Source organism: Dipodomys spectabilis, unplaced genomic scaffold, assembly GCF_019054845.1.
Source record: "Dipodomys spectabilis isolate Male_0828 unplaced genomic scaffold, ASM1905484v1 ptg000219l, whole genome shotgun sequence".
NCBI lineage: Eukaryota > Metazoa > Chordata > Mammalia > Rodentia > Heteromyidae > Dipodomys > Dipodomys spectabilis.
The window spans coordinates 2,807,711-2,828,596 of NW_024870896.1; the positions used below are offsets into that span (position 1 = coordinate 2,807,711).

General features: G+C 46.0%; 1 protein-coding gene across 2 annotated transcripts in view; it reads right to left on the bottom strand.

The window, feature by feature from the left end:
• The window catches only part of Cyfip1 (cytoplasmic FMR1 interacting protein 1), a 65,557-nt gene that overhangs the window by 21,729 nt on the left and 22,942 nt on the right, over positions 1-20,886 (bottom strand). The window contains exons 7-18 of one of the 2 annotated variants that reach the window (XM_042697426.1): positions 20,325-20,421; positions 20,114-20,242; positions 18,987-19,091; positions 17,501-17,592; positions 15,813-15,930; positions 14,310-14,432; positions 13,248-13,373; positions 10,668-10,834; positions 9,073-9,220; positions 7,698-7,851; positions 5,256-5,412; positions 1,259-1,355 (exon numbers count right to left, since the gene is read on the bottom strand). In XM_042697426.1, coding sequence (XP_042553360.1) covers positions 1,259-1,355; positions 5,256-5,412; positions 7,698-7,851; positions 9,073-9,220; positions 10,668-10,834; positions 13,248-13,373; positions 14,310-14,432; positions 15,813-15,930; positions 17,501-17,592; positions 18,987-19,091; positions 20,114-20,242; positions 20,325-20,421 — 1,513 coding nt within the window. Of the gene's footprint in view, positions 1-1,258; positions 1,356-5,255; positions 5,413-7,697; positions 7,852-8,117; positions 8,266-9,072; positions 9,221-10,667; positions 10,835-13,247; positions 13,374-14,309; positions 14,433-15,812; positions 15,931-17,500; positions 17,593-18,986; positions 19,092-20,113; positions 20,243-20,324; positions 20,422-20,886 lie in introns of both variants that reach the window. The other variant, XM_042697428.1, reaches the window with a different exon arrangement.

Genomic DNA, 20,886 nt, shown 5'->3' on the forward strand with positions numbered 1-20,886 from the left:
GGTTTTTAAAAAAGAGGTGACTGAGTAAGAACCACACCACGCACGTGGTATTCAGGTAAGGGGTAGGTTTATTCATCATTCCACCTGGCACCAGGCCCTGTTGGCACTGCACGCAGCTGGGAAAGGCCTGGGAAAGACCTGGGAAAAGAACTGGGGAAGAGCTGGGAAAGAGAACTGGGAACGAGAAGGGAAAGAGAGCTGGGAAAGAGAGAGCTGGAAAAGAAAGAGAGCTGGGAAAGAGGAAAAGAGAGCTGGAAAAGAAAGAGAGCTGGGAAAGAGCTGGAAAAGAAAGAGAGCTGGGAAAGAGAGCTGAAAGAGAGCTGGGAGACAGCTGGGAAAGAAAGAGCTGGAAAAGAGAGCATCCGGGCCTGGGCTAGGCCTTATGTAGGGTATGGGCGGAGAAAGGTGTGGCCACATCAAATTCAGATGTGACCTCAGTGGATGCAGATGTGACCTCTTCCAGGTGTGCCAGTTGCCTAGGTAACGCAGGTACTGGGTGGAGACTTTGCTGGGAGGAGGGTGGAGTCTGCTCGCCATCCAGGAGCGGACCTTACACATAGTGCATGAGAATACCCAGTAAAAAAAAAATCAAATCCCTATAATTGGTAACCTTACTTGTACTTAGGGCTAGCACTACCACAACCACTGGAACCATAATAAGGCGTTGAGGAGATGGGTAATGAGAGGCAGGGGAAGCTAAGATCCACAGGTTGAGCAGCTGGAGTCCTTTGCTCTACCTATATTGACTTGGGAATGCAATACATGTTCCCTGAACTGGGTACACACTGCTAGGTGGTTTTTATGAGAAGACAGGATGCCCAGAAGCAAGGATCGGTTTGTGGAGGAGTTCTTATATCTTTTGTTTGTGTGTGTGTGCTGATTGTGGAGACTGAATTCAGGACCTGGGCACTGTTCCTGAGTTTTTGCTCAAGGCTAGCTTTCTACCGCTTGGGCTACAGCTCCATTTCTGTCTTTTAAATGGTTAACTGTAGATAAGAGTCTCACAGACTTTCCAGCATGGGATGGCTTTGAATCATGATCCTCAGATCTCAGCTTCCTGAGTAGCTAGGATTATAGGTGTGAGCCACCAGTGCCCAGCCCACCTGATTTTTTAAGGCCTGGTGCTTGCTAAGCAGGCTTTCTACCTACCACTTAGGCCATAGCTCTAGCCCTCTGCTTTGAATTTTAAAGCAAGTTCAAATTCATCGGTAGTCAGAGACAGGACACTAAACAGGAGATTCCATGAACGGACCCTCACCTCAGCCTCGATTTCGTCGTAGAGAAACTGTTTGTTGAACCTGGTGAGGGCGTAGTGGGCGCTGTCGTTGTACAGGTCCAGCGAGTAGAGGACGTACCTGCAGGAGGAGGCAGCCGTCACTTCCTGGCCTACAACACCACCGCATTAGAGACCTCAGAGTCCCTGCTCTCAGAGAAATGCAGCTCTCACCTGAGTAAGGCAATTTCTCACTTGGTTTAACAAATCTATTCCTGTAGCGCTACAGGCAGCCGTGCCTTCCAGGAGCGGCCACACACCTGGGAAGTTGGGTTCAGTTAACCTGGGGTTAGCTGGGTGTCAACCCACAGGAGGAACAAGTTCAGAAAGGCCATACCCATCTCATTTATTACGCTTGCAAGGTTGTTTTGTTTTGTCCTTGGGCTTCAACTCAGGGCCTGGACCCTTTCTCTGAGCTTTTGTGCTCATGGATAACTGTTCTACCATTTGAGCCACAGGTCTACTTCGGGCTTTTTGCTGGTTAATTGGAGATAACAATCTCACACTTTCCTGCCTTGGCTGGATTTGAACCACGATCCTTGTAGCTCAGCCTCCTGAGTAGCTAGGATAACAGGCATGAGCCACCCACCAAATGTCTTTTATCACAAGTACTGAGTTTTTGGGCAACAAAATTAAGTTTTGAGGATCCATGGCATAGTATGTGGATTATTAACATAGTACATAATTTAAAACAATGTAATGAATAGTACAAAATAGCTTAGAGGGCCAGGTATCAGTGGCTCACGCCTGTAATCCTAGCTACTCAAAAGGTTGAGATCTGGGAATTGTGGTGAAGCCAGTCAAGGCAGGAAAGTCCATGAGACTCTTATCTCCAATTAATCAGCAAAAAGCTGGAAATGGAGGTGTAGTTCAAGTGATAGAGCACCAGCCCTGAGTAAAAAGCCAAGTAAGAGCACAAAGTTCAGCTCTGCCCCATTAGCAGCACAAGGAAAAAAAAAACCTTTTTAGTGTTTCACTACCAAGAAATAACTATCTGTAATAATGGATATACTAATTACCCCAACTTGATCACTCTAGAACATATTATGTGTGTCAATGTAACATAGGTGCTCCATAAATACAATTATTATGTGCCAATTTAAAAAAGTAAGTCAAGGGGACTGGGAATGTGGCTCAGTGGTAGAGTGCTTGTCTTGCATGCATGAGGCCCTGGGTTCAATTCCTCAGTACCACATAAACAGAAAAAGCCATAAGTGGTGCTGTGGCTCAAGTGCTAGAGTGCTAGCTTTGAGCTGAAGAGCTGAGAGACAGTGCCCAGGCCCAGAGTTCAGGCCCACAACAGACCAAAAAAAAAAAAAAAAGTAAATCAAAACAATTATTTTATGAATGAACTGACTTTTGTAAGATGGGTGAATGGTGAATGTTTTTGACCCAACAAATGACCACAAATATGGCCAGTGTTGAGCCCGGGTTGAAAGCTCAGCTCTCTCACATTCATGTTTTTTTTCTCTTTCCATTTCCTTTCTTTTTTTTTTTTTTTTTTTTTTTTGGGGGGGGGGTACAGGTGTTGGGGCTTGAGCTCAGGGCCTAAGCAATATTTCTTAGCTTTTACTACTCAAAACTGGTGCTCTACCACTTAAGTAAGCCACAGCACCACTTTTGGCTTTTTGGTGGTTATTTGGAGATAAGACTCTCACAGATTTTTTCTGCCTGGGCTGGTCTTGAACTGTGATCCTCAGATCCCAGCCTCTTGAATAGCTGGGATTGTAAGTATTAGCCACAGAAGCCCAGTTAAGTGAGAGAGAGAGAGAGAGAGAGAGAGAGTGTGTGTGTGTGCTGGGATTGTATTAGCCACAGAAGCCCAGTTAAGTGAGAGTGTGTGTGTGTGTGTGTGTGTGTGTGTGTGTGTGTGTGTGTGTGGCTTGAGAATCTCACAGATTTTTTTCTGCCTGGGCTGGTCTTGAACTGTGATCCTCAGATCCCAGCCTCTTGAATAGCTGGGATTTTAAGTATTAGCCACAGAAGCCCAGTTAACTGAGTGAGTGTGTGTGTGTGTGTGTGTGTGTGTGTGTGGCTTGAACTCAGGCCTGGCACTCTACCACATGAGCCACAGTTTCTCTTCCTCTTTCCTTTTATATGGAGATATTAAGGTTTAAAATAGAGCCTTGCCCTCACTTGCCTAGACCTATAACACGAGCCAAACCTCCAGCTCTGCTTTTTGCTGTTTACTCTGGAGATGGAGTCTAGCAGATTTTCCAGTCCAGGTTGGCCTTGGGCTGTGATGCGCTGACTATCAGCCTCCTAAATGGCTATGATGACAGGTGTGAGCTACTGGTGCCCAGCCCATCTCTCCCAACTTGAGTGGAGATAAAAGCAGCGGGCCAGGGGCCTCAGGAGACACTGTAGGAGGAAGCAGGCCCAAGCAGAAAGGTAGCTTCAAGGTGAACAAAGGCTTCTAACGTGAGCGCTGGTCTTGCTCAGAATCCCACTGCTGCAGAATGAACTGATGGCCACTCCAGACCACACGAACAGCCACTGTCCTAACCAATGTCTAGGCACAGCAAAGGACCTGCAGGACTGACTTGCAAAAAAGTGTCTTGCTGCCCTGTCTCAAATGGTTCACAGGATAATCCTAATTTTTGAGGTGGGATGGGGTAGAGGGTTGTGGGGCTTGAACTCAAGGTCTGAGCACTGTCCCTTGGCTCTTTTGCTGAAGTCTAGTGCTCTACTACTTTGAACCACAGCTCCACTTCCAGTTTTTGAGTGGTTAATTAGAGGTAAGAATCTCATGGGGACTTTTCTGCCCAGGCTGGCTTTGAACCATGATCCTCCAATCTCAGATTCCTGAGTAGGTAGGATGACAGGTGTGAGCCACTTGAGCCCAGCGATATTCCTGTTTTTATTCTGAGAGATTACCCTACTGCTCTGGCACAGAATTCTGAAACCTAAAACAAAGCTTCCTCTCCCAATTCCATGTGGGCCTGGGTGGGCCCCCTAAGAAGCCAGCCTGGGGAGGGGAAGGAGTGGGGTGTTTCTGACAGCCACATTCATGAAGACCCTGCCTCATTTCATTTCCCTAATTCAGACTTGTGAAGCAGGAACTTAACCAGTTCTACTGCCTGAGCTGATTTCCACCCGAAGCTATGAAATTGTTTTTCTTTTCTTTTCTTTTTTTGAGGGGGGGATACTAAGATTTTGAGCTCAGAGCTTTGTGCTTGCTAGGCATGTACTCTACCACTTGAGCCATGCCCCCAACTCTTCATTTTTATTCTTGCTGTAGGTATTTTGGGGGGGCAAAGTATAGAGCTTTTGCAGGGGGCTGGGCTCAGACTTTGATCTTCCTATTTATACATCCTGCAAATTGGGAGTACAAGCATGCATGACCATGCCTGGCTTGTTGGTGGAGGTGGAGGTTCTCACTAACTTTTTGCCCTGCTGGTCTTGAACTGTGATTCTCCTGATCTCCCTCCTGAGTAGCTGGAATTATAGGCATGAACTACTACATCCTGAAATTAGCTACCTGTATTATACAATCTCGAAAGCTTTAGGGAAAGCTTTAACTGGCTTTCCTGCTTATCAGTACCCAATAGTTGCATATTACTTGGTAAGAAATGGACGCTCGGTGAGGGCTCTTTCAATCAGTATCTGAACATGGCCTCTTTGGTATGTGTGTGTGCCAGTCCTGGGACTTGAACTCAGGGCCTGGGCACGGTCCCTGAACTTTTGTGTTCAAGGCTAGTGCTCTACCACTTGAGCCACAGCTCCACTTCCAGCTTTTTGGTAGTTAGCTGGAGATAAGAGTCTCTTGAACTTTCCTTCCCTGGATGGCTTCAAACTGTGATCCTCACATCTCAGCCTCCTGAGTAGCTAGGATTACAGGGATGAGCCACTGGGACCCAGCTATACAAAAATTCTTAGCTAAATATAGACACGATTCCTTTCCATTTTTCAAATCATCAAGGAATGCAAATAGACCCAGCCCTCCTCCAAGCTCACGTCCCACATGCCCTCAATCACTCACTCCATCATGGACGCCTCCTTGGTCTCCAGGATATGGTCAGTCAGAATCCATGGCATGGACATCTCGATAGGGAACTGGATCCTTCTGCCCATGGTGAGCTCCAGGAAGAATTCCCGGAACCACAGCTGTGAAAGGTCACAGCACTGGTGCAATGTTTCTTGAAAGAGTCAAATAACATCATGTCATTTTCCACACACAGGCAAAATCATTCAGCACAGAAGAGGCTACAGGGGGAGCTCTGTGCGGGGCACTGGCTCCTCCATGATTAGCTGTGAGCCATGCAGCGTGGACATGAGCAGGGAGGGGTCACCCTGTGCCTCACAGGACAGACAGGATCAGGATGGGTGTGGCTACACGTGCAGCCATGTGGGCGGGCCCTGTGTATCTGAGCAGCCAGTGCCCACCCACCAGCAGGGACCGCCTCAGCCTTCCTCAGCAGCATCAGGGGAAAGGGGACAAGTGAAAACAAGACCAAGATTGAGTATCCGTCATCTGAAACTTTTTTTTTGGTTAGTATTGAGGGTTGAACTCAGGGCCTTATGCTTACTAAAGCAGGTATTCTAACCCACCAATGAGCCACTCTACCAGCTCTGTGTTAGTTTATTTTGAGATAGGGTCACTTTATGTACAGGCTGGATTGGACTGTAATCCTCTTGTTGGCACTTCATGAATTGCTGAGATGGCAGGTGAAAATGCTACCGTGCCTTTGAAAAGATACAGTTAAAAGATAAGAGTCTTAGCTAGGTGCTAATGGTTCACACCTGTCATCCTAGCTACTCAGGAGCTGAGAGCTGAGGATGGCTATTCAAAGCCAGCTCGGTCAGGAAAGTCTGTAAGAATCTTATCTCCAATTAACCACTGAAAACCAGAAGTGGAACTATGGCTCAAAGTGGTACAGCACTAGTCTTGAGCGACAAAGCTCGGGAACAGTGCCCAAGCGCTGAGTTCAAGCCCCATGACCAACCAAAGAAAAAAAAGATGGTGTCTTTCAAACATTTTTGGGGAGGAGGTCTGAGCTGGCTTCAAACTGAGATTCCTCCATATCTGCCTCCCAAGTAGCTAGTATTACAGACTCGAGCTAAGTCTGAAAGTCTTTATGCTCTAATTTATGCATAAGTTGAACATTCCAAACCTAATCTTATGTGATGGCTTAAGTCAAAATACATGCACCCACAGAATACTGCATAATCCAGGCACCAATAGCTCACACCTGTATCCTAAGCTACTCAAGAGGCTGAGATCTGAGGATCACAGTTCAAAGCAGCCAGCCTGGGCAGCAAAGTCTGTGAGACTCTTATGTCCCATTAACTACCAAAAAGCTGGAAGTGGAGGTGTGGCTCAAGTAGTAAAACATGCTAGACTTGAGCTGCAAAGCTCAGGAACAGTGCCCAGGCCCAGAGTTCAAGCCCTGGGGCCAGCAGAAAACAAAACAATAAAAACAAAAAACTATCTAGTCTCTTGTGGCTTAATGGGAAGACACTAGAAATGTGTGTACTCACAAGTGAAGACAATTATACTTTGTATTAGTAAGTGATGAAATCCTATAGGACCATAATTAGGAAGGTGCTGAGATCGAGATGCTGTTAGGCAGTACACAACTCTATAAAATTACCTTCATGCTGTGTGTATGAAGTACACGGGTCCCATCCCCAAGATCTCCCATGCTGTATATGTAAATGTTACAAAAATACTCATCACAGGAAACATTTCCCAACCATTTCCGACAAGGGATACTCAACTTGGACTTGATTTCCCTGAGAAAAACACCCATGTCTCGGATGCAGTATTGAATGTACACGTGGGACGTGAGGGAGTTAGGCTAATGCAAAACTTGAGATAGATTAGAAAAAACAAAACCCTGAAACCACAACAGAAGGTTCTGTCCTTCCTTGGAACTAATAGCTGATACCTTCAGCACTGCAGCCAAGGCACAGAGGGCTCTCACTCTGAGCAAAGCACTCAGATGGCTCAACGGAGGACCACAGGCAGACAATACCCACCAGTGCCAGGTGGAGGGAGCTGTGTATCACCCAAACGGGGGACTGGCTTGATTCAGGGCACTCTGCCACTTTCCACATCCTTGCCTGCAGGGGGCGCTGTTTCTACGACTTATCCATACTTGGATGATGAGTTTTGTTCGTTTGCCTAGGTTCTGGACCCCTTGTGGATTGAAAGACTTCATATTCAGGCTGCAAGGCCGGCCACAGCCCCATGGTCCTTGTCCTGTGGGCCAAGTCCCATGGAGGTCATGGCGGAGGTCAAGGATAGGGCATCTGAGGGAACCTCGGAACATCTGGCCACCACCACAAAGGTTAGGACAGGTCACCGCAGGGGTGGCCTGGAAGGACTGGGGCAAGGAACGGTCAGGCAGAAGCATCCTACGTGGTGTTAGCAGTTGTTAGAACATGCCCAGCCAAGACTCTGCTCAGCGCTGTCTCTTACCACTGAAATTTATCAAGTGAGTGTAGAAGAATGATTCTCGATGAAATTTTTCTATGTCCAATATGGTGGGCCCCTCAAGGCTACTTCTCAAGGTTTTCTTGGAACCACTTTTGTCTGCAATGAGGGACTCTAGCATAGTTCTCACCATGTACAGCTGTGTTATCCGAGGCAAACATCGGTGGGGAGAAAATACACATGGTACATTAGTTACGCCGACCTCAGATAAACCACGAGGGAAGGACTGCTCCGCTAAGTCCTGACTGCTCCTCACAAACAAGAGCGCCAGGCAGAGTTTTCCGGGGAGATGTGGGCGGGGCCTAAGCGGCTAGGCTGCTGCTTCTTGGGAGGGAGAACAACTTGGAGCGGAGCAGTTCACCTCCGTGTCATAACCATCGCGCAGAAAAACAAAGGGTGTCTTACCACTAAAGGTTAAAAGAGGTGGGTAGGTGTAGGACTGCCTCAGAAACGCGTTTACCACATGCAAGAGCCTTTCCATGCCCAGAGACTTGAGCTGCCTGAGCAGCTCGGCAGAGCTCAAGGACTCCGCCATGGTGCGCACCAGGTAGAGCTAGACACAGACAGACAGACAGACAGGGAGGGAGAGGTGGGAGAAAGCCGTTAGTCACACGACGCACATGCCTGGGCGGGAGACATGGGGAATGGATTCACGGGACAGAGTTGGGAAGGAGCTACCCCTGGAGGGGTCATCCCCAAAGCATGGGCCAAGTGTCTTCCTCCTGACATCACGAGCCAACCACGTGCTTTACCGGTGAACTTTCTCGAAGACTGACAGAAGAGACTGTAAAGCCTCCAACAGAGAGAGGAGTAAAATATACCAGGTCCCAGAGGGGTGTATTAAATCAAGTATTAAGAGTCAGGGAGAAGCACGTTAAAGAAGGCTTGGACACATTAAGAGAAAGAAGACAGCAAAGGTGGCTTCCAGCCATGACACAGGAAAGCAAAGGGGCACAGTCTCCCCTGGCTCCGTCTGCAGGAGTGCTCATTTGCAGATGCAACGTAAGAATGACAACTGTACATTCATTTTAAACCACCACCAAGGAACACCAGGTAAAGAGGTAAACCCGGGTGTTTTGATCTGTTATCTTGGGAGACTGGAAGGCAATGGAGCCAATTCACTTCTGAAGGTCGATGAACCAACTAGAGAATCACAAAGCTGTCTCAACCCAAGTCCCAGATTTACCTGGGGGGGCGAGGGGGGAGCATGCGCGTGGCCGGTGGTGGTGGTGTAATATAGACGAGCCACAGCAGAATGGGATTGGTCTGAGTAGACAGCGGTGATGTCATTCCACTCTAGTCTGGCCTACCCCACCCACCCCCTACTCCAGCCCAGGTAGAAGGTGGAAGGCCTGAGAACCTGTGTGCTGGAGGGTCCCACAGCACGGCGTGGCACTTTGATGTCAAAGCCACTCTTGGGATCCTTCTCACCCCGCAGCGCTGGGTCATTGAAGGGCTCATGTCCCGTCTCCCAGTCACACACTGTCTTTCTGATGGCCTGCAAGACACTGGAGAGACCCATCCAGTTATCAGGGGAGGGCCTGTATCATGACACACAGGCTCTCAGAACTGCCAGGAACAAAGCATAAATAATCTCTTCTGGGGGCGGTGGGGGGGGGGGGGGGATGTGAAAAATAATCTATTTCAACCTGAAATGGAAAGCATAAAACTATATTCTTGGAAACATGACTATTTGCAGAAGCAGCAACTTAGATGAAGCCAGAAACCAGTGTTTTTATTTCCTGAACACACAGCAGGTGGCCCTGAGTCATGCTGAGGGCAGGGAGAAGATGGCAACGCCCACCCTGAACTGGGTGCCATCTGCCTGCAGCTGATTGGTCCTGAGTTCCTATGGGAATGAGATGTCACTAACGGAACTGAGGACACTGCGCATGTGTCCAGACTCATCATCGGGAATGTGACCTTGTAAGAGGCGACCTTAAAAAAAAAGTGGTTTTATTTTATTTTCTCTATTCAAGTGCCTTCTCCTGGATGCATGGGAGATTGTAGAGTCTTTGAGCCTGGCATCTAAGATCTCAGGATCTCAGATTTCCCACCAGCCTAAGCATGCCTCAATGGGACAGGAGAGTAATGGTGCTTCATCTGTATGAGGAAACTGCTGGAAGGTATCCATCTCTGTGCTGACTGCCTTAGCCGGAGCCCCTTGCTCACCTTACAAGCTACCTCAGGCAAAGGAGGTAGAAGAAAATGTTACTGAAGAACTGGCTTAGAGGAGGCTGGCAGCTGGAGAAAGTGGGCTGGTTCTCAGAAACTGCGGGCATGGTGCTGAGACCGCCTGGAAGGTATCTAGGCTGAGAGGTTAACCCCCCATGCTTAAGGATCAGGGCTGGATTCTGCCCCATTGAGTTCTGGCTCCCCCAGGGGCCATGCTGGGGCAGGGTCTAGCTTTCCTGGGCTGTCATCCAGTGTGAGGACGAAGCTGGTCAACACAAAGGCACGGATCCCCTGTTGGCTCCTATCTGGTGGGGCCAACCTAGGAAGGCTGACTGGCTGAGGTCATGCTGGCTCTGACCCAGAGACAAAGGGGAAGCCTCTGGCTCCAGAGATTCATTATGGGATTGAGGACTGGGCTGAAGCTGGGCCTGGAGTTGTTCTGAATCCTGATCCCTGACAGGGGACTTAATGGTGCATAGACCAGGCTTCTTTTTTTTTTCTGTCAGTCATGGGACTTGAACTCAGAGTCTGGGCACTGTCCCTGAGCTCTGTTGCTCAAGGCTAGCACTCAACCACTTTGAGCCACAGCACCACATCCAGGTAGTTAATGGGAGGTAAGAGTCTCATGGACTTTCCTGCCTGGGCTGGCTTTGAACCACGATCCTCAGATCTCAGCCTCCTGAGTAGCTGGGATTACAGGCGTGAGCCACCAGCACCTGGCTGTCAACTTCCTTTTAAGATGATTATTATTGGTACACCAGATGAATGCAGGAGGCTGACCTCTGGATGACATTCTTCTTCTTCTTGATGGCCTGTCTCAGTGGCTCCCTAAGGGTCACCTGGGAGAAGTCTTGGAGAGCTGCATAAACGGTGTGCCGGATGGCGTGGTTGAACACGCTCTCCATTCTGCCCATCAACACTTGCAGGCCTTTAATCATGGCGATCACCTGCCAAGGACATGGCTTTCAGTGGGGGAAGGAAACAAGACAGCCTTTCCCAGCTCAGCTGGATGTCACCTTCTTCCCACAATGCATCTGGCTATCCTATTACTCCCTTTCTCTGAGTAGCAGCTGGGAGACTGTCTGTCTGAGCCAACATCTAATCTCATCAGATGCATCTGACTCAAACAGAGCAGTTTCACCATCATGACTTTCAAAGGGAGAAGATTTAAGAAGGCAGCTGGAAAGTTAAGTATCGCACAAGACTATGACAAAAGACCCTGTAGCTAACATTCCACTTGTTAAGCAATAACGGCGCTCTGGATAAATATGCCTGGAAGAAAATGCAGCAGCTGCTTTAAGTCTGACCCTGATCCTGACTGTCTCAATGCCACTCACTTCCCTGACCTCCTGGTTAGGTGTTTGTTTTTTTGTTTTATGTTTGATTTTTGTGGTTGTTAGTGGTTGTGGGCTTGAACTCAGGGCCTGGGCTCTGTCCCTGAACTTTTTTGTTAGCACTCTACCACTTTAAGTCACAGCTCCACTTCCAGTTTTCTGGTGGTTAAATGAAGATAAGAGTCTCAAAGACTTTCCTGTCCTGGCTGGCCTCAAACTGCCACCCTTAGATCTCAGCCTCCTAAGTAGAGGATTGTAGGTGTGAGTCATCCCGGGTGGGTAAAGTTTTGATGTGTCTCCTTTGGAGAATTGCCTGGTGACTTTATTTTGCTTTTCGAATCAAAACTGAAAGGGCAAAAAAAAGGAATCACCTATTTAAAACAAGCAAATGGGGAAACTCTAGTTGAATGAAAATGAAACTACTACGTAATTCAGAAGCAGAGAAAGGAGAAGGCTAAAAGCTGAAACTACAGCTTCAGATAAATATGTAAGCCTGAAAGTAACATCCACCCAATGTTCACCATGCCTTTTCAAAAAAATTAAAATACCTAAAAGAAATAAATGTATAAATATTTGAATTAATGAGACAAAAACTGTTTCATAACTAAAAGTTTGACAGATGTCCAGCAGTATTAACCAAATACACAAATAAGACATGGATTATTAGATTAATAACGAAAAAGGGAAACTTAACCACAATTCAAAATTTTAGATCATGATAATGGATCATTTTAGGACATATAGTCTGTCAGTGGGCTAGAATTAAGGATCTAGAAATAAAAGCTCTCGCATTTACAATCTAGTGATGTGGTTTGCTTGTGTTCATGTATGAGCTTGCAGGTATTGGATTCGACTTCAGGGCCTGGGCACTGTCTCTTTGAGTTTTCTCATTCGAGGCTGATGCTCTACCAGCCTTAGCTCCACTTCTGGCTTTTTGTGGGTTAATTGGAGATGAGAGTCTCATGGACTTTCCTGATGGCTTTGAACTATGATCCTCAGATCTCAGCCTCCTGAGTTATAAGGATTACCGGCATGAGCCACTGGTGCCTGACTTTAGTCCACTGATTTCTATAGGATGCCAAAACATTTCAATGGGAAAAAGTATCTTTTCAACTCTAGGTATTGGGACAACTGGACTTCCTCAAGCAAAAGAATCTGGCTGGACCCTTGTACAGGAAAGACTTAACTCAGCCGGGCCTGGAATGATCACATCCACATTCCCAAGAAAGGTCTACCCTCAGGACTGACTCTTGTCCTGCTTCTACAAACTCACTGGGCTCTGAGCTATGCAAATATTCTGAATGACAAGAGTGGTTTTTGTATGTCTGAGACTTCAGGCCATAGATACAGCAGAGTAAAGCACCTGGAAGACAATGTAGATTATTCTCAGGACCTTAGAATCTACAAAGATAGCCAGGTGCTGGTGGCTCACTCCTGTAATCCTAGCTACTCAGGAGGATCACCATTCGAAGCTCAGCCCAGGCAGGAAGTCCTTGACACTCTTATCTCCAATTAATCACTAAAAGCTGGAAGTGAGACTGTAGCTCAACTGGTAGAACACTAGCCTAGAGCTTCTTTAAAAAGCTAAGGGACAGTGCCTAGGCCCTGAGTTCAAGCCCTATAACCAAAAAAAAAAAAAAAAAAAAAGAATATGCCAAGATATCTTAAGGAGGCAGGAAACGTACAACTATAAAATGTTCTTCCTACACTTAAGAACTCTTGTCCATGAATAGGTCCAGGAAGGCAGTACAGAGACATATAGTGTGAAGCAGACAGCTGGAGGCCACCATGGCTAGGAAATACCCAGAGCCTAGGGAAAGGCTCTCCCTTCTCACAGCAGATTCCACTGCCAATTCATTCACCTTATACTTCTAACCCAAAAAACTGCCCTGCCCTGCCTTGATTATCATTGATGAGGGAGCTGGTGATCTGCCCACAGCAGGCTGTCAGCACAGACCCAGGAACCAACCAACAAAGACTGAGACCAAAGTCACACAGGTAAGAGAAAGCAGGCGCGAATCCTCACCTCCACCAGGGCAAACTTCTCCTCACTCGTGTAGTTGTAGCGTGTGGCTCGTTCATACTCTTCAGCATTGTCAGGGCAGTCCTTGTTGGAGTACTTGTCTGTTGGGTGGACAAGTTTCCACGAATACTGGTATGGACAGAAAGAGGAGAGAGACATTCCACATAAAAGGAAAAAAATGCACCAGGTGCTGACGGCTCACGGCTTAATCCTAGCTACTCAAAAAGTTGAGATCTGAGGATCATGGTTCAAAGCCAGCCTGGGCAGGAGAAAACTGGAAGTGGTGCAATAGTTCTGACCCACAGGACCTTGGCCAAGGCCATCAAAATGTGAGCCTTTTATTATGTACTGTATCCCTTCCCATCCTCTTTCCCTCTCTCCATACCCCTACATATATATCTCTAAAGAAACACAAAACAGTCTACCCTAGTCATGTTAAAAGTCAAGTTGAAAAGCTACACCAGGCAAAATGGCCTGGCTGTTGTGTGCCGAGTGACTGAGACTCTAGGCATTTTATTAGAATGGAATAAAGAATTTGCTTTTGATGCTGGTGGCTCACACCTGTAATCCTAGCTACTCAGGAGGCCGAGATCTGAGGATTGCAGTTCAAAGCCAGCCTGGGCAGGAAAGTCCATGAGACTCTTATCTCCAATTAATCACAGTAAAAGCCAGAAGTAGCACTATGGCTCCAGTAGTAGAGTGCTAGCCTTGAGCAAAAGGAACCCAGGGATAGTACCCAAGCACTAAGTTCAAGCCCCAGGACTGGCAAAAAAAAAAAAGAATTTTCTTTTGAAATGATCATATGGTCTTCCAATTATTTTCTAAAAACGTTTTATCTGATGAATATAAACCCCCAAAAGGTATGCTATAATTGTAAATATTACCAGAAACAATTTTTACTAACATCAAAGGTATTGTTAAAGAAAAGCATTGTTAAAGAAAACCAATACCATTGAGCCCATTATTTTTGGCGCATTCTAGAAGACAAGCACTTCTAACCTGAGCCAGAAAGTAGCTGCACATTTAGTTCCTTAAATTCTCCAAACCACCTGGTGTAGAACCTACCACTTCCATCACGTGGGCGCTCCATTGAGACAGCAGTTGCAGGCCCTGCAGAGCCAGGTCAAAGAGCTTCCGGTACTCGGCGTCTGTCTTCTGGGCCTCCTGGCGGCCTGATCCCGTGACCACCTAGGCACACAGGCACGAGCATCAGGAGAAAACCATATCCATGAAATCCACTCCAGGAACCCATCCCAAAGTCACAGGTGCAAAAGATCCCAAAATGGGCAAAGGATCTCAACACATTTTGTTTTGTTTGATAAAAGGGCTCATTACGTAGCCCAGGCTCTCTTCCAACAATTCATGATTGCCTCCTGAGTGCTGGTGTTCCAAGAAGGAATGCACTACCGTGCTTTTTATCCACATAGCACTTCAGATAGATCCTAGGGCTTTTCACACAGTAGGCAAGCACTCTAGTAGCGAGCTACTGGCCTGGCCCCTGAATAGATTCTGCACAAAAGACTTATAACTGAGCCAATGAGCACATGAAAGCATGGTTGTCATCATGAGTGAAAAGGGAAATACCAACTCTGAATACAGCCAGCTACCACTTCAGATCCGCCAGAATCAAAAAAAGAATAAGCCAGGAGCCAGGAGCCCAGGCTTGCATTTCTAATTACTCAGGAGGCTGAGATCTGAAGATTGTAGTTTGAAGCCATCTGGGGCAGAAAAGCCCATGAAATTCTTATTTCCAATTAACCACCACAAAGCGGGAAGTGGAACTATGGCTCAAGTGTTACAGTGCCATCCATGAATGTAAGGGACAGCCTACAGAGCTTGAGTTTAAGCTCCTGTACTAGCTAAATTACTTAATTTAATAAAAAATAAATAGGGACTGGGAAGGTGGCTTAGTGGTAGAGTGCTTGTCTCGCATGCCTGAGGCCCTGGGTTTGATTCCTCAGCACCACATAAGTGGCAAAAGCCAGAAGTGGTGGTATGGCTCAAGTGGTAGAGTGCTAGCCTTGAGCTGAAGAGCTGAGGGACAGCGCCCAGGCTCAGAGTTCAGGCCCCATGACCGACTAAATAAACAAATAAATAAATAAATGTGAAGCCAGCACCAGTGGCTCATACCTATAATCCTAACTGCTCAGGAGGCTGAGATCTGAGGATCACAGTTCAAATAAAAGTCCATGAGACTATCTACTATAAACTACTAAAAAAGCTAGAAGTGGAGCCCATAGCCTGGAACAAAAAAACAAAAAAAAAAAACCTCAGGAACATCTCCCAGGCTCTGAGTTCAAGCCTTAGGATAGGCACAAACACACACATTAAAAAAAAAAAAAAAAATCCATGAAATTCTTATCTCTAATTAGCCACCAAAAAGCTGAAATGGAGCTGTGGCTCAAGTGGCAGAGCACCAACCTTGAGCAAAAGAGCTCAGGGACACTGCTTAGGCCCTGAAGTCCAAGCTCCATTACCAGCAGCAGAATAAAATTGGAAAAGTGAGTCTTTTTGCACATGTGAGTGACCCCAGGTCCCCCCTGGCTGTGGTGTGGTGGCGGGCAGTACCTCACTGTTGCTGTAGCGCGCCAGCTCTGAGATGAAGCGCATGTGGTCTTCCCGGATCTGGATCATCTGCTCACAGATGTTGTACTGAGGGCTGCTGCTTGAAGACGTGCAGGTCCACCTGGGTGTGAGGCAGAGGCCTGTGTTACCACAGGAAGGCTGACACGAGCTAATGCACTGCCCAGGCCCGGGCAGCTGTGGGCACTGTGCATAGTACGAGGAACAATACCATCGTGTTACATGTTTAAAGAACTGTGGAAGCTAACCCCTCCCCCCTCCATAAAGAACCTAACACTGAACTACTTACTCTCTTCCTTTACAGAGAAGGTTTCCCAACTCCAGACTGAGATACATTAGCTATCAAAACCATGGCTAAAAGGCAACCCCAGGCTGCTCTGGGCACAGACAAATAAAAATATACTATAAGACTCAATGGGCTATGTGGAATCTACAATAAAAAGTACTTTGTGGCCAGGTGCTGGTGGCTCATGCCTGTAATCAATTCAGGAAGGTAAGATCGAGGACCACAGTTTGTAGCCAGCTCGGTCAAGAAAGTCCATAAGACTCTTATCTCCAATGAACCATCAGAAAACTAGAAGTGGTGCTATGGCTCAAAGTGGTAGAGCACTAGCCTTGAGTGAAAAAGAGCTCAGAGACAGTGCCCAGGTCCTGAGTTCAAGCCCCGTGACGAACAAAGTATTTTGTCAGTTGGGCACTAGTAGCTCATGCTTAAAATCTAGCTACTCAGGAGGCTGAGATCTAAGAATCGAGGTTTTAAGTCAGCCCGGGAAGAAAAATCTGCAAGACTCTTATCACCAATTAGCCAGCAAAAAGCCAAAAGTGTTACTGTGAGTGGTAAGAGTGTCAAACTTGAGTGAAAAAGCCAAGCAAGAATGCAGTCCTGAGTTCAAGCTCCACTACCTTCACACAAAAAAAAGAAAAATAAATTTCAAAATAACCAATACATATTAATGGGTAGTGATGGGAGTAGGGCTGACATTCAACCTAAAACCATACACTATTATCAGTAAAGCAGATATTATTACTCAAGTAGATTTTAAAAAGTATTGCGTGTTGAGGTTCATATGTAATAGTGAGCTATAAACCCATAAGGAAAGAAGTTGCCAACTTTCTCTGTCTAGGGTGGAAGATTTGTGGGCTACCTCTTCCCTGTCAAATCCATCAGAGTCACCATGTGTTTTGGTTTTTACGATATCCTTTGATGTCACACAAACAAAAGAAGAGGCTAGACACCCGGGGACAATTTTATAAAACTGTTAAGATACACACGTGTTGCAGGGTCACGGGGGACAACTTTGTTTGCAGGGTTTGTTAGAAAGCACGGAGTGTTATTTTACACTTCTACATTCTACAAGCCAGTAGAAACAAGTGGAATGATAAAAATGTTCTAAATCTGTGCTAATCCACTTACCCTAACTACTAAACACTAGAAGTATGGTTGCTTTCCTAAGGAAACTAAAAATCTAACTGGATTTTTCCATGAGTTTAAATGTAAATAGCGACATGTGGAAAGGTATTGAAGTACTGGCTAGTATTGAAAAGTATTGGATAGTCAGTTCTGCAATGTAGGTCATTTGGATTAGTACTCTAAGTTCAGTAAGACAGTCACAGCATACAGAGTTGCCAGGATGGTACAGATAGGTCTCTATGCAGGTTTACTCTCCTCCTACCGAGATTTATTTTCCTCATAGTGGGCGCTGGTCTTGATGTATCTTGCCAGTTCTATTTGCATGTCCCCAAACAGTGGAACAACTTGAAGTTGCTGTATTCAAAGAACAAACAAAAAGTAGGATCATATGGATATTTAGTCACAAAATACATAAATAATAAGAAAAGGTCTAATGTGAATAGTTTGGATTGAATGCTGCCTCTTGCAAAACACTGAACTAAAAAAAAACACAAACCTGTAAATAACTTCTATGTTCATCTTGAAAAGAATGAACTATGGAAAAAAAGAATAAAAAAAGATGGAAAAAGTATTCAAACATTAGCATTCATCTATGTTGTTGGTCCATACAGAGTCACAGACACAAAATCAACTTCATTTCTCAATAATAGCAACAATCAAGTAGACGATGAAAATTTACAGAGACACAATTTGCAATAGCATAAAAAAAACTTTAAAAATATGTGTAAATAAAGCTACATCACCTCAAAAAGATTTTTCTCAATGAATGGAGCAAGTGCTCACTTGTATGTACTAGAAGCCTTGGTATCTTGTTTTTATTTGCTTTATTCCACATTTTTAGTGGTGTTGGGGATCAAACCTAGTGCCTTCTGCATGCTAAGCAAAAGGTCTACCAGTGAGCTCTATTTCTAGCTGGCCATCTGTATGTTCAGTGGAATCCCAATCAGTACTCTGGAAGGAAGTGCTTTTATGTCTAAATCTACAAACTAAGGTCTAAATTGTATCTCCAAAGGATGACATCTAAAACCATCTGGATGGACAAAACTGGAAGATGTTCTCTTCCAGATAAGCATGTCTCTGAAGCCTAGTTAAGGCAGTGTGGTCCCAGAGTGAGGAAAGACTGAACAGGTCAGATCCCCAAGCCAGTCAGAACCTGACCATGGCCGCCGAACAATAGAGCAATAGGTGGTTTGTGCACCAAAGGCGCAGGGTCAACTGGGTATTTTCCAAATTAGGAAAAATGCCATGAAAGTCAATCCCAACCCCACACACTACACTGAAACCAGTTCCAGAGGGATGATATGTCTAGAAGAGAAAGGGAACAATGCTTCTAGAAAATAACGCAGAGGAAAATTCTCATAATTCTACTGTCTACAGAGATTTTTCTTTTTGTCCATTGTAGGGCATGAACTCAGGGCCTGGGCACTGTTCCTGAGCTCATTAAAAAATAAAAAAAAGCAAATCCAGGTTCCTACAAAAAAATTGAGTGCAAGTAACCAGATACAAAATAAATAAATACATGAAATCAATGTGGCAGAGCAGAAAAAACAGATCAGCCTCCTTTGCAAATGGGAGATTACGCCCCGGGGTGTCTCCTCTCCTTTCTGCATGTCCTGACATGCATCACAATCATGCTGGGGTTCACTTGGCAAGAATTCAAGCTGCACACGTCAGTAGAAACATTTTTCTCCCCAGTGCTAGAGATCAGACAGAAACATATCAAAAATTCATAGACACCTAAAACTCACCTTGAAATACTTGTCAATTTTGGATAAGTTTATTCTTTTCTTGGCATCAAGTTTATAAATGTTACTGACACTTCCGTCCATCAAATATAGACCAAATCCCATGACCTGCAAAACCACAAGACAATGCAGTAACATTCAAATCTGTGAACTGACCCACACAGATTTACCCTGATACAGTGGAGAACCTTCACATCCCAAGTCACTCTTCTTTTTAACAAAGTGCCTAAGATTGGGGCACCCGTGGCTCATGCTTGTAATCTCAGCTACTCAGGAGGCTGAGATCTGAACGTAGAGATTCAAACAAGCCTGGGCAGAAAAATCTGTGAGTATCGTATCTCTAATGAACCACCAAAAAGCCAGAAATGGAGCTGTCACTCGAGCGGCAGAGTGTCGGCCTTGCAAAAAAAGCTACGTGAGAGTAAGAGGTTCTGAGTTCAAGTCCTAGTACTGGCGGTATACAGACACACACATAAAAGATACTTTATAGCTGGTGCTCAGGTTTTCCCCACTGAAACCATTTTACAAAGGGCCTGATGGTTTCCAAGCCAGCTATTAAAAAAACAAAGAAGCAAATCTACTCCCTTAAAACTGTGCAGGTCGGGGTCATCTAGAACTGCTATGTCCGATAGGTAAGCTGGAGCTGGGAAGGTGGCTCGGTGGTAGATGATTTGAAGCAGAGAATGTGCATAAACCATATGCTCCAACTCTATTTTACTTAAAGGCCTTGGGCACCCATGGATTTTGATACAAGAAGGAGTCCTGGCACCAATTCCTTATAGACAAGTAGGGACGACTGTATTCAATTCTTAGGGGGGTCACATCTTTAAGAAAGGGGGATGTCACACAGCTTTTCCTAAAGGCAGCTTAATACTGAGAAAATCCTTGATGCAGGACCTTCTGCATCCTAAGTATCTTCTCCTGGGGTCAATGTGTGGCTGTGGCTGTATACTTAACAGCATGAGAATTTAAAAATATGCAGAAGTGATAGCTGGAACTCCAGCAGCCATATTGCACCATGAAGCAACACATGGTAACAGCAGAACAATGGAGCCACAAGATGATGTACAGCCTTTGCGTGCGCTGTGTTTGCTCCATGCTACCAGCTGTCCCTCCCCCCACACACGTACTTTGAGAAGCATGTGTTTCTCACTAGGCGTCAAGTACATCCTGTTCTCATAGTAGTCCACACACAGATTCACAATGTCTGCCAGGAGCTCTTCGTAGCCAGAAATCACCTCAAGCTGCTGCTGCAGAGACTGAGAGAGAGAGAGAGAGAGAGGCATGTCAGCCCCAGCGGTGACCTGGCGCATGGGCAGTGCATCGGGAACCACGCCTTACTTGTGTGATCTTGTTGTGGTTGGCCAGGAACATGGACAAATTCTGCGACTCCTGGATGGACTGCGGATCTGCCATTTTGCGTAGAAACTGAGCAGCCCTAGAACGCAAAAACCATCTCAGAATGCATGAACACACTGACTCAAGAGAAAAACACTTTGTTGCTGGGTGCCCGTGGCTCACAGCTATAATCCCAGCTCCTCGGGAGGCTGAGATGTGAGGATCGAGATTCAACGTGAGTCTGGGCTAGTGCAGGAGCTCCTCCTGCACATGCTCCCACCACTGTAACTTACCATGAGGGGAACAGCCCAAAGGGGATGGGCCAGGGTGCTTGCGCTAAAATAACCTCTATTCATCATAAAGTTAAGACTCCCTCAGGCCTTTTGCCACAGCATCAAAAAGCCTTCTCCAGGAATTCTCTTAGCTTCTGAAAGGAAGCCTCTATCCAGAGAACCTGAGGCTTAGCTGATCTGGAGATTTGCTTGCTGGTCCATGGGTCATGCTTGAACACTGCCACCATGGGACATGCCAGTCACAAAAGATGGGAAGAGTTGGTGGCTTCTTC